Here is a 15,258-nt window from a genome sequence, read left to right as displayed (position 1 = left end):
TGGAGAATCTCTTCTATGTCAGGCACAACTCCTGCCTGGACAGCTCTGTCTCCAGCTGTCCACGTAGATCCCATTTCCTCTGTGTGCTGGTACCCTGGGAGCCTGGGTACCACTCTCTTCTCCAGGGATGATGCTCTAAGCATCACCCAGCCTGTTCAGTGGAGCTGTCCATCTGACCACCCTCCTCATGCCATTCTCCAGCTAGGTTCCCAGGCTTAAGTGACTCTGGTGAGTAGAGGAGGGTGGGCGAGGGTGGGCGTGATGAGGAATAGACCCTCCCTGCCCCCGCTCTGTTGTCTGGAAAACCGTTCATCCCCCAAGTTGCTTTTGAGCAGCCTTCTTTTTATCCTGCCTATTAGTCCCTGTTATGAAGTGTTAAGTATTAAAAACATAAAAAGGTCTTTTCCAGAAATACGGCCGTGATTGCTTACACATGTCCCCCTTTCTGCCTGCCCAGGGAATCTGCTGTAGTTTTTCGATGTTTTAACCTCATCTGTTTTCTATCTGATGCTCATAGTCTCGGGGTTTAATTTCCTGAAAAGTCCCGGATCAGATTTAAAGGCAAAGAGAAGCCTTTCTCCCCTCATCTCATCTTGCTGGTCTCAGCCATTTTCTGTCCTCCTATTTTTTCATCTCATGTTCCTCCCCTTTAAAGGGTGATCACCACCCCACGGCCCACCTAAGAGACCTCTTGCTGGGTGGGTGGTGACCCCCGGCCCGTCAAGGTAGGGCATTTTACAGGAACATTCCAGAGACCAGGAACACACAGAACTCCTGGAAGAAATCAGCCAGTCCCCTGTTATCCTCACAGAGGCAGAGAGAAGCGACGTGTAGGCTATCCAAAAATCTATGTGCCTTTGTCTGGAATAATATTATATTATTGTTAACAGTAAAACCCCATAGCAGAAAGTTGTCCCCCAGGAATTGTTTTACTTAGGGCAGTGCACATCCCAGCCGGGGAAGTGGATGGAACCTGGCAGGCAGGGACAGACCTCCAGGGCAGAGCTGCATCTCAGTGGATAATTCCCAAACCTGATGTCGAGCGATGCTCAGTGAGGATGGACAAGTATCTCTGGAAGGCAAAAAGCCCATTTCTTTTCTTTTTTTCAAAATAATTTATTTATCTGTCTGTGCTGGGTCTTCGTTGCTGTGCGGGCTTTTCGCTAGCTGCAGCGAGCGGGAGCTACTCTCTGGTGTGGTGTGCGGGCTTCTCGTTGCTGTGACGTCTCTTGTGGGGCTCTAGAGCGTTTGGGCTTTGGTAGTTGCAGCTTGCAGGCTCAGTTGCTCTGTGACATGTGGGATCTTCCTGGATCAGTGTCCCCTGCACTGGCAGGTGGATTCTTTGCCACTGAGCCACCAGAGAGGCCCCAAGGACCTCATTTCTTGTAACTTTTCCTCAGGTTCACCAGCCAGTTCTGGCCTCCTTCTTTTCCTCTGCCTGGGTCATGGTTAGGGAAATAAAATTTGCTGTGATGGGAGGTAAGAGGATCATGAATGAGACTGAAAACTTTTTTTTCTGTCCATTTGGATTGGAAAATGGATACTCAGCAAGGCCAGGAGACTGGTTCCCATGTCCATTAATTCAGTGATCCCTGACCTTTTTTGGCACCAGGGACCAGTTTTGGTGGAAGACAATTTTTCCATGGATCAGGCGAGGATGTGGTTTCAGGATTAAGCGCTTCACATTTTTTGTGCACGTTGTTGTTGCTCAGTCGCTAAATCGTGTCTGACTTTTGCCACCCATGGACTGCAGCACGGCAGGCTTCCCTGTCCTTCACTATCTCCCGGAGTTTGCTCAAGTTCGTGTTCACTGAGTCGGTGATGCTCTCTAACCATCTCATCCTCTGCTGCCCTCTTCTCCTTTTGCCTTCAATCTTTCCCAGCATCAGGTCTTTTCCAATGAGTCGGCTCTTTCTATCAGGGGGTCAAAGTATTACTATTAAGTCAGCTCCACCTCAGATCCTCAGGCATTAGGTCCTGAAGGCTGGGGACCTCTGCATTAAATGGTTGTTCTGTTAGGACTGACCCTGGCGTCCAAATCCCAGCCGGTTCTGCAGCCAGGTGGACATGACCTCTCGTGTGTGGCAGGGGGACCTCTCACTGCAGGGCTGGCTTCACTCCTGGAGCCTCAGAGGTATCTTGAAAGAAAGAGCTGAAACCTCTGAATATGTGTAACACGTTTATTTGTATTTGTCACATTGTAATAGTCTAGTGTTCTTCAAGAGGGCTGTGGGAAGGATTTTGGTTAGGTACAAGGGAGAACCTTTGTATTTGGTGCTAAAGGAGGTGCAGAATGGTTGAGAACTGATGGGAGATCACTCCTCTGGGGGACTTTAGTGGTGATCCGGCCATCCTGCTGGTACCCGGGGTTCGCCTCCCCTCTTCCCTGAGATTTGTGGCTGTTCCAGTGATCTGCCTCTTGGGTGGAGAGCTCTCTCTCCCACCCCCCGCCCCCCTCTGCCTAGCGCAGCCTGCAGTCTCTATGACTCAGCTCCTCCTGGAGGGTGATTCGTGAGAGGTTCCCTCCCTCTGGAGGCCAGGGGTTTCTCACGTTTCGAGAAAGCAGGGCTGTGGGGTCTGCAGCCACCTCAGTCCACATCTGCCAGACTTGCCTGCTTTTCTCAGCATCCCAGAGAAGGGACTGTTACTGTTTTCTGAGGGAGGCTCAAGCCCCGCCCACATCCCATGGCTTCCCTGCCCACTTACAGAGAATCCTGGGTACAACCTTAGAAGATGACTTCCTTTAGCAGCTTTTACACCCTCGGTCCTAGATCTTCCAGCTTTTTCAGAGGATTGTCTTCTCTGGTGGATGGTTAAAAAGTGACCCACCAGAAGGTTCGTGACGAGAGTCCGTGTTGCTTTCCAATGGGAAGGCTACTTTTTTTCTCAGTTTCTCTTGAGGTCTAGTTTTCCCATCTTGCACAAATCGCATTGAATTAACGGAGAAGTGACCTGCCAAAAACTCAAATAGGTCATTGCAGGATCCAGGGGGTAGAATTCCATCCTCTCCCATTCTGGTCCTCCCGTCTCATCAGTACCTCTTAGCTGGCTGCAGCTGGCATTTCTGTGTCTGCCACAGGTCCAACTGAGGAGCTTGGGACCTCGGTGAGGGTCATGGGTCTCATGCATCCTGCCATCCTCTGGCCTTGAAAATGGCTTTACCAGCTGGGTCCTTTATAGTCTCATGAAACACTTATACTGACCTACTCTCAGCTGTGGCCCTCGGGGATCGACCTGGCCTCTGTGTGCTCTGATCCATCAGCGGACTGGTCCCCGTGGCTTGTTTCTTCCTGCAGTAAAGTTTTGGGATCAGACCCATGTGCTTGGAATGACATCTGGGGCCTCCAAAATAAGGCTCTGTCCGCCGAGAAGGAGCTGTATACCTTCTGGCTTTATTTGCAGGCTTGACCAGTTGGTGAAGAGGACATGACATAACTAAGGGAAAGAGCAGATTTAATAAGATCTAATAAGCTAGCCTGGCATGCTGCAATTCATGGGGTCACAAAGAGTCGGACACGACTGAGCGACTGAACTGAACTGAATAAGCTAGGAGCTTATTAGGAGGTTCTGTTGCAAGTTACCATGATTGTCCTCCTTAACTTGACTGACACATGCTTATCCCTGTGGGGCAGAGACTCTGGCCTGCCTCCCTGCACTCTGACCGCTGGTCTGTGCTGGGACCCTGTAACCAGGGCATGACCTACTCGGTTTGAAACTGTGTGGTTAGACATTTGTAAAGACAGCCAACAGTCTATAGCACCTGCCACCTAGCTCCTGCGTCACCTGCCTGGTGGCCGTGTGAGCCTGCCGGGCAGAGCTATGTGGGCATCCAGGCATCACTGTCACATCACCTCCCAGGTTTGAAGCTTGGAGCTCCTGCTCCGGCAGGGTCTGCGTGCTGATGTCCTCTGCTGTGTCTGTCCGGCCTATCTCCATGGGGCACGGGCAGCTGTCTTGGCTCAATCTCCTCTGTATGCACCAGCGATGGATGCAGCCTTGAGAAAGGACTCCTGGGGATTTTGTCCAGCAGGTCCAGGAGCCAGCCAGGGGCAAGGCCTGGGAGCCTGGCTCTCATTTTGGACCTGAGCCAAGCGGGCTACACTGGCTTCCTGGAGCATTTTCAGTTTTCCCCTTCAGGGCAGTGCAGACGGGTGTTCTCAGGTTTAAGGGTTGGACTTTGTGACTTGGAGAGGAATGTGCCCTGGAGGTCAGGGCCTCGGAGAGAGCACTGACGTCCCACCGCTTTCCCGGGAGGCCTTGCCTGTATCTCTTGACGCAAGCTGGCCTCCCTGTGGGCCCCCAGTGATGTCACTGTGACAGCCAGGTGCTGGTGAGCCCAGCATTGGCACTGGGGAGGGAATAAAAACCCAGGGCAGTAGAAGCACCAGGATGACAGGGAGGAAGAGAGATAGTAATAATGGTATGATCAGGCTTGGAGCCACTTGCCTGGAACAGAGCATCAGGCTTCATGGATTCAGATCTTCGCCTGCCCACCAGGCACCGTGTTGCCCCCTTTGTGTTGGGGTGCCCTGCTCTGTAGAAGGTGGGACTATGGGTGCAGTTTGCACCATCAGGGTTCATGCAATTTCTGGTTCTTTTTTGAAGTTGTTGGGGGACACTGTGACAATAAAAAGTCTATAGCCGCTGAGTAGGAATGCCAATTCTTATTTCAGTTTTAATATGCTGTCTTTGCAGACTTCCTGTAGGGTTCATGTTCAGCCATCTATCCAGAATACCTGGTTAGAGTCACTTCTCCTTGCTGGAATTGCATGAGTTCTGTGTGATGTGTGAGAAGATGCGATGCAGAAGAGTAGGAAGTGTGAAATAGCAATATCTCCCAAGATTCTTCCCTTGCTCAGCCTGGCCTTCCTGTGAGGACACGTCACATGCACTTTTCTCAAGGTCTTGGCACAGAAGGCATGTTCTAGTTGAAACACACCCCCACCTCCTAGGTCTCAACCCAAATGTCACCTCCTCAGAGAGCCCTTCTCTTCTTGTCCTGTTTTACATTCCCTGGTGGCTTAGAGGGTAGAGCATCCACCTGCAGTGCGGGAGACCTGGGTTCGATCCCTGGGGCGGGAAGACCCCCTGGAGAAGGAAATGGCAACCCACTCCAGTATTCTTGCCTGGAAAATGCCATGGAGGGAGAAGCCTGGTAGGCTACAGTCCATGGGGTCGCAAAGAGTCAGACACGACTGAGTGACTTCACTTTATCAATAATTACTTTGTTTTAAAATTAATTTTGATCTGAGAATAGTTGATTTGCAATGTTGTGTTAGTTTCAGGTGTACAGCAAAGTGAATCAGTTATACATAAACATATGTCCACTCTTTTATATTCTTTTCCCATCTAGGTCAGTACAGAGTATTGAGTAGAGTTCCTGTACTGTACGTGTATGCTGCTAAGTTGCTTCTATCATGTCCGACTCTTTGTGACCTCATGGACTGTAGCCTGCCAGGTTCCTCTATCCATGGGATTCTCTAGGCAAGAATACTGGAGTGGGTTGCCATGCCCTCCTCCAGGGGATCTTCCCGACCCAGGGATCGAACCTGCATCACTTATGTCTCCTGCATTGGCAGGCAGGTTCTTTACCACTGGTGCCACCATGCCTTGGCAAGTGTCTAATTTTGACTTGCTAAGCTGGATATAAAAGGTGACTAGTTGCCCACTTCACCTCTAACCTGGTTCCCTGTTTTTCTTGTTTAGCTGCTGTATCAAGAATGGGCACGCTACGGGGTGTTTTATAAGTTTCAACCCATTGACCTCATCAGGTAAGATGTGGGAGGGGGACCTCGGGAGGACCTGAAAGATCCCTGCTGACCTTCTTGGCCCCTGGAGGTCTGTTGGCCAAGCAGAGGGCTATTCTAGACTACCTCCCCCACTGCTCTGTGTCTTACAGGTGGCGAACCAGCTCCTGGGTGAGGGAGGGCAGTGTTGGCCATGGGGCAGCAGATAATACAGACAGATGTCCCGTGACTTGCATCTTGGGGTCATCAGCACTGTGGTCTCCCCCTTTCTGCTCTTGGGGGAGAAGGGTGTGTAGAGTTCTTTTATTATCATCCCTCTGATTTGCCTCAAGAAGGATCTGGGTGCAGCAGATCCTTGGGTCATGGCCCAGAAGCCACAGTGCCGAACAAGAGGAGGAGAGACCTGACAAATCATATAAAGAATAAACTGACTGGTCTGAGAGGATATGTGGACTTTTTACGGCTTATCCAGAATGATTGGAAGGGAGGAGAGACTGGGTTCTAAATCCCACCCTTTTAATGCTGCCCCCAAAGTTGCCTCGGGAATTTGTGCAGCTTGTATAGAACAGAGGTTATAAGCTTTCTGAAAGAACTTTCTAGAATTCGATAGGTCTGACGAGTCTCAAATGGTTGAGGGTTGTTAGAACCCCGAGTCTTTCTCAGGTGGAGTGTTATTGGGCCACCTGGTGCAATGGGGGAGCACTGAGTTGAGACTCTGGAGATGGGGGTCTTGTCCAGGCCCAGCCACTGGGGGGCGCTTGTTTCTCTGGGCAAGTCAGAACCCTTGTTTGGTCTTCGGCATCCTGTTGTTCAGTTTCCCAGTCGTGCCTGACTCTTTGCAACCCCATGGACTGCAGCATGCCGGGCTTCCCTGTCCTTCACCGTCTCCCAGAGCAAGAGGCTCTGAGATAATGAGACATTGGGACTATGAGTTTGAGACATTGCTCAAACTCATGTCCATTGAGTCAGTGATGCCATCCAACCATCCCATCCTCTGTCATCCCCTTATCTTCCTGCCTTCACTTTTTCCCAGCATCAGGGTCTTTTCCAATGAGTCGGCTCTTTGCATCAGGTGGCCAAAGTATTAGAGCTTCAGCTTCAGCCTCAGTCCTTCCAATGAATAGTCAGGGCATCCTGGTGGCCCTAAACTGGGAGGGGGAGCCTAGGGCTCTGTGGGGAAATTTGGTCCAGCACACTCATTTGGAAATGATGGGGACCCTCAGCCCCGCGCCTGACATAGAGGACTCGCTGCCACTCGGTCACCCGTGGCTCATTCTCATGAGCTAATTCATCAGCCGGCAAATTCGGAGAGTGTTCCTGGCCGCTCGCCCTGGACTGAGACCTTGAGAGGGGCGGCTGCCAGAAGGACCAGGTCCAGTGGGAGTGATTCCAGCTCCTTCTTGGAAGAAGACAGCAGGCTGGGAGTCAGAGTTTGGGCAGGCCCACCTCCCACGCGGAGAGGGGACGGCCCTCCCGGGGAACTGGGAGCTCAGCTGGATGTCTCTTGACGGCAGGTGTTTGTTCCAGCTGAAGGCTGTTAGCCGAGGCATTGGGGCTGGGGAGCTGGGCCACGGATGCCGGTGACCGCGGCCCCTCACCCAGCGCCTCCCGTCCCCTGGCTGCTTTTGTGAGGCGCGGCCACCTAGATTGTTCTCCGGGCCGCTTCCTCCATGCCTGGCAGCCTTTGATCTTCCTCTCGGCCTCGCCAGTGGCCACCCACACTGTCGCCTGTTTTCTCCAACTCGTTTCTTAAAAATATGATTCCAGAAAATAAAAATTCTCCCTACTGGAGAGCCTCGTCTTTTCCCTGGAAACTTCAGGTGACCGGCTGCCAGCTAAGTGGGTGACGGCAGCTCCAGGGTGCACCCCGTTTCGGCCACCAAAGAGGCCTCACCTTCAGGGGAAGAGTTGCCTTTGTTGCAAAGCCCTGCTCTGGGGCCTGGCGGTTTCCAAGGACACAGAGCCCGAAGCTATGGGTCCCAGTGTCCACTGTGAGTCCCAGTGTCCACTGTGGGTCCCAGTGTCCAATGTGGGTCCCAGTGTCCACTTCAATCAGAGTTTCTACCACATGTCACAGTGTCCACTTGCTGCTCAGATCTGGGAACCGGGGGCTCTTGCAACACCTGCAGGATGCCAGCCAGCTTGGATATGCCTGGAGCCTGGAGCATCTCTCAGATACTGGCTGGAGGGAAGGGAATGGTAATGTGTGTGGTGGGGGGCGGGAGTAGAGGGACTGTTGTCTGCCCAATGGGGTAAGAATTTGCTCTGCTGGAGAGAGAAGAGGTAACCATGGAGAGAGAAGAGGGGAGAGAGAGAGAAGAGGTGAAGGGGAGACAGGGAAGGACAGAGGCCTTGGGGGTACAGGTGGGTCGTGGAAACAGGCATGCCATGAGCATGCCCCTCGCGGGGCTCATGGAGAGGAAACTGGGGTGGAGGGCGTGGGAACAGCTCCTGCACTCTGCCGGCTCCACGCAAACTCCTGTGTCCACATCGCCTGCTTCCTTCTCTGCATTGTCTTCCCTCTCCCGCGTCCTAGTCCTCAGTCAGACACCAGCTCTTGGGAGTGTGTCTTCAGCACCATCTCTCTCTTTTGCTGCTTGTTCTTCATCCTTCTTGCCTCCACCTCTGGAGACCTAGTGGTCCGCGGGATCCAGTCGGAGGCTGCCCAGCCCCTGTGCTTCCATTGCAGTGCACGCCTGTTAACTGTGCCCCCTGCAGGCTCACATGGTAACTGCACCCGTGTGTTCTGTGCTGAAGCAGGCGTGTCCTGTCCAAGTTGGAGGTGACTCTTGCAAAGGCCGGCAGGGTCTTTCCCGCCTGTTCCCTTGGGCCTCTGGCTTCTCGTTGTCAACACTGAGCTCCATTCCTTCCCTCATGCCTGTGGTTTGGGACATTCAAAAGCAGAGAGCCAGCTGAGAGCCCAGAGGGTCTGGGAGGTCTGTTTGCATGTAAAGCCCTGGGACCAGCTATCCTTACCTGTCCGCAGCCCTTCAAGCCTAAGGTGGAGATGTAGGGTTCGAAGCTCCTTTCCCAGGGGTGGACATTGGGCAGAGGGGAGACAAGATGCCCTTTCCTGCACCGTGAGCCCCTCCCTCCCGCTGCGGGCATCTGGGTCCAGCAGGCTGCGTGGTGAGGGTGCTAATGGGGGTCCCAGCCCAGCCAGACTCTGCATGTATGTGTGTGCATGTATTTGTGTATGTGTATGTGCATGTATGTGTGTGTGTAAGTGCTGCATGGGAAGTTCCCCAGGGAGGTATCCAATGGGGACCCCCACTCCCCCACAGTAGATTCTTCGGGAACTCCAAGCCTACGGCACTGGTGTCCAGGCAGAAACAAGGTTTGTGATGGAGTCAGTGGGGGAAATGCTGTCCCGGCTGGAGGGAGGTGGCTCTTCTAGCCTCTTGGGGCCATATGAGCATCCTCGCAGGTAGAGGAGTAGATTTCTGCCTTCAGCACCCAAGGTTCATGCCCTGATGTCCCAGGAGGGGAATGGCTTTTATTCCTTGGGGTACCCCGGGCCTTGGGGGTGTGTATAGTGCTGATCCAATATTAGCCAGCACCCTGCCTTGTCTTTTCATGAAAATGAATATCCACTCACAGGCTGCTTTTCTTAGCTGGGAGGTTTTGCTGTGGATGAGACAAAACAATAGGCTTCAAACATCTGAGTTAGATTTAGCTACTAACTGAAGCTGATATACAAAACTGTATTTGAAAGCATCTGCTGCCAGTTAACTACAATGGCATGTGGAGGAGAGGAGACCAGAAGTCCCCTCACCTCAGGGTGAGTAGCTGGTGACCTTGGGGGATGCACCAAGGGCACTGTATATAGGCAGTGTCCACTGTGCCAACTTGCGGCTACCGTGTGGAGGGGGGTGAATAGCTCTTCCTTGTTGCCTCCTCTTCCGGGGATGACATTTCATGGGGGTGGGGGAGTAGCACCTATCCCTGTGGCGGGTCTGGCGCCCTCTTAGCAACGTCCTGCTTCCTCAGTCCCTCTTCCTAAGACCTCAGTGATATCAGGAGCCTTTGGGTAGCATCTGTGGACAGCAAGAGTGGCGCTGTGCCCCACCTGTGTACCCATCCCTTCCATCGCAGACTCTCAGCCTGCTCCAGCCCCGCTCGTGGAGAGCCCATCTAGAACCGGCATCTCAGGAATAGGCTTTCCCTCGTCCTATTACAAGGGCTTCCCAAGTGGTGCTAGTGGTAGAGAACCCACCTGCCAATGCAGGAGATGTAAGAGATGCAGGTTCAGTCCCTGGGTCAGGAAGATCCCCCGGAGGAAGGCACGGCAAGCCACTCCAGGATTCTTGCCTGGAGAATCCCATGGACAGAGGAGCCTGGCTGGCTACAGTCCATGGGGTTGCAAAGAGTTGGACACGACTAAGGTGACTGACCATGCACACACCTCCTGTTACAAGGCAGAGGGCCTGATCCTTGCCAGAATTCCTCAGAACAGCCACTAGAAGGTTTATCCACCCCACTCTGTGTCTGAGCCCCTCTTCCATCCTCCTGAAACGCACCCACATCCCCTCCCCAGCCCCGCCCAGGGGATAGAGACAGAGGAAGCCATGTTCTTCCTTAGGAGGCTTCTCAGCGGGTCAGACTCAGGGAGAACTGGCCACAACTGGTTTGGGGGGAGGGACTGGAGAGGAGAAAAGAAAACATTGATCAACCCATGATGAATTATTTCCTGAGTCTGCTGCCTTCTTCTTGATCTTTGCTGGGATTCATACAGGCAGTTCAGCTCAATGCGATCAACATTTGCTGATGCTCACAGTGAACAAGTCTGTGTGCCCTCAACGTGCAGAGGCATGGCGAGGAATAGGGTGCAGTTTGTGTCCTTAAAGATCTAGCAGTCACATAGGGAGCCAGACATGTGCCAGGCAGGATGGAGTGAAGACTTTCAAGGACTGTAATATAAGTATGAATGTGATTGGACGGGACAATGGTTGGAGGGTAGCTGCTACTAGCAGAGAAAGGGAAGAGTTTCTGTAAGAGGTGGCACTTGAATTAGAAACATTGCTTCTGAAGGCCTGAAGTTAAAGGGTTAAAGGTCTCGAATGTGTCTTCATTGTCAACCTCTGCTGCCCCTAATATGGACTTGTTGAGCCTGGTATTGTTGGCCAGAAATCACAGTGCTGCCCAGAGCTAGGTCCTTCCTGACTGTCGATCGGGAGTGACGGGTCAAGAACTTGACTTGCAGGCCTCACTCACCTGCCTGGACTCTGTGCCAAGCCCGGCCTGTGTCCTTGGCTCTGCCCTTGTAAGTGAGCAGAGCATCCAGGGTTAGAAGGAGATGAGGCGGACCCAACAGAGGAAACCAAGGAGAGGTGATGTGTGAGGCCAGCCGCTTGTTTTCTGTGGGTCTCAGCCTTTGAAGTATTGGACTGAGCCAGGAAGCACTTTGCAGGCTGAAAAGGGATCATATTTCATGGGCCTGAAGAAGACTTTTCTTTTTCCTCTGAGGGTGTAGGAGCATAGTTGACAGAGAAGAGCAGGCAGTAGCTGGTTGCAGCAGAAACATGGGTAATGATGTTCTGTGCTGTTGTATTCTGGTCCATTTTATAGACGGGGAGATAAGTCAGGCTGCTTATGAAATGCAGGTGGGAAAGAGGCCTGTCCCCCTTCTCCTTTCTCTCCCTCCACCTCCTCCCCAGATGTCATGCTCCTCAAGTCCTGAACCCTCCAGAGGGGAGGAGTCAGCCTGGGGCTGCCAGTGGATCAGGAGTTGAATGAGGTGCCCCCAACTGCGCCCTGAGGCCGTTCTCGTCCTGCCAGGGTGGCTTCCCGGCCTTCCCTAGCTGGTGGCTCCTGTTTTAGATCAAACTGAATTTTCCTTCCTGGAGTACCAGTACTTGGTGGCTTCCACTGCGCCAGGAGGCTGCATGAATTCCCCATGGCCTCCTAGGGTTGCATGGCCAGAGGTGGGTGGGGGTGAGCATCCAGTTCACTAGCTCCTGCCTCCCTGACCCCCTCTTGTCAGGTCCTATTTCCCGAGGAGGAGAGAAGCTGGTATTTGCCTGAAAATATATGACAAGCTATAGGATTCCTGTCTCTTTGGCCCTTGTGTGCAGTAAACTCTCATTTATCTGGAACCCCAGGACTAAACCATGACGTCACAGAGATGGGTAGAGCTTAGAGGTTGGCTGACCTCCATGCCCGGACATGGGATAGGGGATGGAAGATTTCCACTCCCAGCATACAAATTGAGCAAACGCCCTGCATTATTTTTCTTATAGTAGGAAGTGCCTGGCCTTGGGGGCAGTGTATTTGTCTGCTAGACATTTCTAGCCACTGGAAATAGTCATGGAGCCAGAGCAAGAACTTTGCCAATTTCCCCTGTTTAAGTTCTGCCCCCTGGAGCTCCATGGAAAAAGAGCTTCTTCCTGTTGGGTTCTGGTGATTGTTATTGTTCAGTTGCTCAGTTGTATCTGACTCTTTTTGACCCCGTGGACTGTAGCCCGCCAGGCTCCTCTGTCCATGGGATTTCCCTGGCAAGAATATTGGCGTGGTTTGCCATTTCCTTCTCCAGGAGATCTTCCCCACCCGAGGATCAAACCCGAGTCTCCTGCATTGCAGGTGGATTCTTTACCACTGAGCCACTAGGGAAGCCCTTCTGCTGAGAAGGCCAGCCTTTAAATATCTGAAAATAGTTCTTGTGTGCCTAATAATTCTCACGCCTTCTTTCCTGCAAACAAAACACACCTGGCCTTGCTCCATGTCCTCCTGTGTCACGGGCTCTTCAAACAGTTTTATCATCACTGCGGTCTTCTTGAAGACCACTGTCCTGGCAGTCAAAGCAGGGCCCTCCGGCCCCACACTTCACCCAGTGTAGCTAAGCCAACACGCATTTGCGCTGATGATGTGTCAGACATCGATGCTGGCAGAGTGGAGATGAATTATGTAAATGGGGTGTGATAGGGTGCTCACACCCCATCTGTGCCTCGGGCAAAGATTTTCAGTTGTAACTGTGACTTTCTAGAAACATCCTTTGATGCGTGACAGCACCCACAGACCCATGAAAAAACCTCAGGTGATCACATCACTTTGGGATTTACCAAGTCATGGCAAAACCTCATGTGTGCAAGTCAGGTAATCCTGCCTAAAGAAAACCCAGCCAGGCTAGAGCTGTTTCAGAGAAGGAAGGGTAATGTGATCAGAGATGGGGCGGGGCAGCTGGTATGAAGAAAGACTTACACAAAGAGTTCCTACTCTAGGAAGAAGTGGAGAGGGAGCAGAGTCTTTACTAAATTATGAGATGGATGGTGACCGTCCACGTGTTTATCAGACCCCGAGGCACCTGTCTAGGGATGTTCCTCTGGACCAAGAGCAGTGGGTTAACGATGCGAAGAACTCAGTTTGGCTCCAGCCTTCACAGCAGGTGATATAATATTTGGACAAGCCACTCTCTCTTGAGCCTCCATGTCCTCAGCTATGAAATGAGGATCAGAAGACCTGTTGTAAATGCCTGACAGCAGTATGGTGAGGCTTGCGATATAGTTGTGCAAATAGCGTGGTGAGGGGCATAGGTCTGGTTAAGTAAATCTATGAGTTATCTGCTCCCTCGGGAAAAATTATACTATTTCCTAGACCAGCAGAATTTGATACAGTTCAAGCTCAAGAGTCTTGACGAACACTGAATAATCATCAGACGCTTTTTAAAAAATTGTAAATCAGTGCACTGGGATTGTGCAGTTTGCATGGTGCGCTCTGTGCCTCCAGGAACCCTCCCAAACAGCTGTTCTTACTTCATGTTCCAGAGGGAGACCCTGAACTCAGGATTTAGGAGCTTCCTGAGGCCACAAGCCAGCCCACCTTTGGTTCAGCCCCAGACCTGTCTGACTCCAGAAACTATACGCTTGCCCTCGTACCACACGGATGAAAGTGACCCAGAGCTCCGTCCAGCCAGATATCGGGCGATCTGGGCTTCCGGATTCCTCAAATTAATCCTTCCAGTCAGCAGCCTCTGAGGGACACCTGGTGCGGTCTGGGGAGGGGAGAGGGCTCACTGACCCGGTCACCCCTGGTCTGTGATGGGCCAACCTCATCAATGTCCCTGTTTCAGCAGGAGTGATGTGTCACTTGCCAGAGCGGTTTGTTAGGAGATCCCAGCGTGCTATGGTTTTGCTTTCTCATTTCTACTTTTCACAGTCTTTTTCCCCCTAACTTCTTCCACGTCATCAGGTTGTCAATCGTCACTTCTTGCTTTTGTCAGTGGAGTAGACTCCTTCCCGACTCCTGTTCGCTGCTCTGTCTCCGTTGCAGGTGTAGTAACCTGACCCCCGAGCAGGCAGCCTTACGCACCAGGTAAGCCTCTTAGGCAACCTGCCCAGGAGTCTTCCTCCTGGTTGCTGTGGGATTTAGGGAGGCTCTGCTGTTGTCATGGAAATGTCTTCTTGGTGTTTCCCAGTGAGTGAAATGGTGTTTCCAGGATGGAACCAGAGTCAGTGTGATAAGGCAGGTGCCTCTGTTGTGAAGACTTGTATTTTGTTCTTCTTGCTTGCTTTGGGAGGTCGCAAGAAACCCAGACCATCAGAGACTTTTCTTAGAACTCAGCGTCTATTGACACAGGAGTGGATCCCTGCATCGAGGGCCTACTTGATGCTGAGCTTTGACCTGGGTGTGGTGTCCAAGCAGGAAGCTTGCAGTATAGTGATGGAACCCCAGGTATTCACAGTAAATCTGATGGAAACCATCAAGGTAAAGTGGTACCCAACTGGGAACCCATGCATAGAGCTGTCCGCAGAGGGGCTGGGGGCCAGGTAGTGGCCAAGGGGTGGGCCAAAGCTGCTGAAGGGGTTCATAACTAGCTTTAGGGTGGCCAACAAGAGAAAAAAATGAGACTTATGGGACATGTGAGTTTTAAGCAGAAAGGAGAGATTTGAAGGAAAGAGGAAATAAGGTTGGGGATTTACCAGATTTAGACTGATGCAGTCTTCGTCCAGAGATACTGACTGAAGGAGAGGCTCAAGAATGGGCTGAGGCTGATGACAGCTGAGAAGAGAGCCCTGGAGCCATGGGAGATGGTTGGGGGAGATACCTGGGGTGGTGTAGGGGGAAGAAAGCCTAGAGAGAGGGGTCGTGATGAAAGGCAACAAAAGAAGATGCTACCGAGCGGTTTGTCTAGGATTTAGGCTGGTGGCACAACAGGGCTTGCGAGGGTTTAAGACTTGAGCACTTCTTGCCACGAGGTGGGAATGGACCTGTTGGGAACCAGTTTTTCAATCACTGTCTCTTGGGAAACTTTAGGGCAAATCATTCAGCCCTTTGGACCTGATGCAGTTCCTCTTGCTGAGATGGAGAGAGGAATCTTTGCATCTTCTTCACAAACCCTCTAGGCTGTGATGACAGGTACCACCTGTCTGTGGGAGGCAGGGACCTCAGGTGGATCGGAGGGGGCTGATCTTGCCCTGGAAGGAAGGAGGGGACCAGCTGAGTGATGCATCACCATGGACACCACCCAGCTGTTGGATCCCTGGAGCTGCCGTTTCAGTACACGTCTGTGGAAACC

General features: G+C 52.1%; 1 protein-coding gene across 1 annotated transcript in view; it reads left to right on the top strand.

The window, feature by feature from the left end:
* ANO2 (anoctamin 2) overlaps positions 1–15,258 on the top strand; it is a 328,569-nt gene that overhangs the window by 106,401 nt on the left and 206,910 nt on the right. The window contains exon 9 of the mRNA XM_044941951.2: positions 5,707–5,771. Coding sequence (XP_044797886.2) covers positions 5,707–5,771 — 65 coding nt within the window. The remainder of the gene's footprint in view (positions 1–5,706; positions 5,772–15,258) is intronic.

Source organism: Bubalus bubalis, chromosome 4, assembly GCF_019923935.1.
Source record: "Bubalus bubalis isolate 160015118507 breed Murrah chromosome 4, NDDB_SH_1, whole genome shotgun sequence".
NCBI classification, from domain to species: domain Eukaryota; kingdom Metazoa; phylum Chordata; class Mammalia; order Artiodactyla; family Bovidae; genus Bubalus; species Bubalus bubalis.
This window is presented reverse-complemented; position numbering and strand designations above follow the sequence as displayed.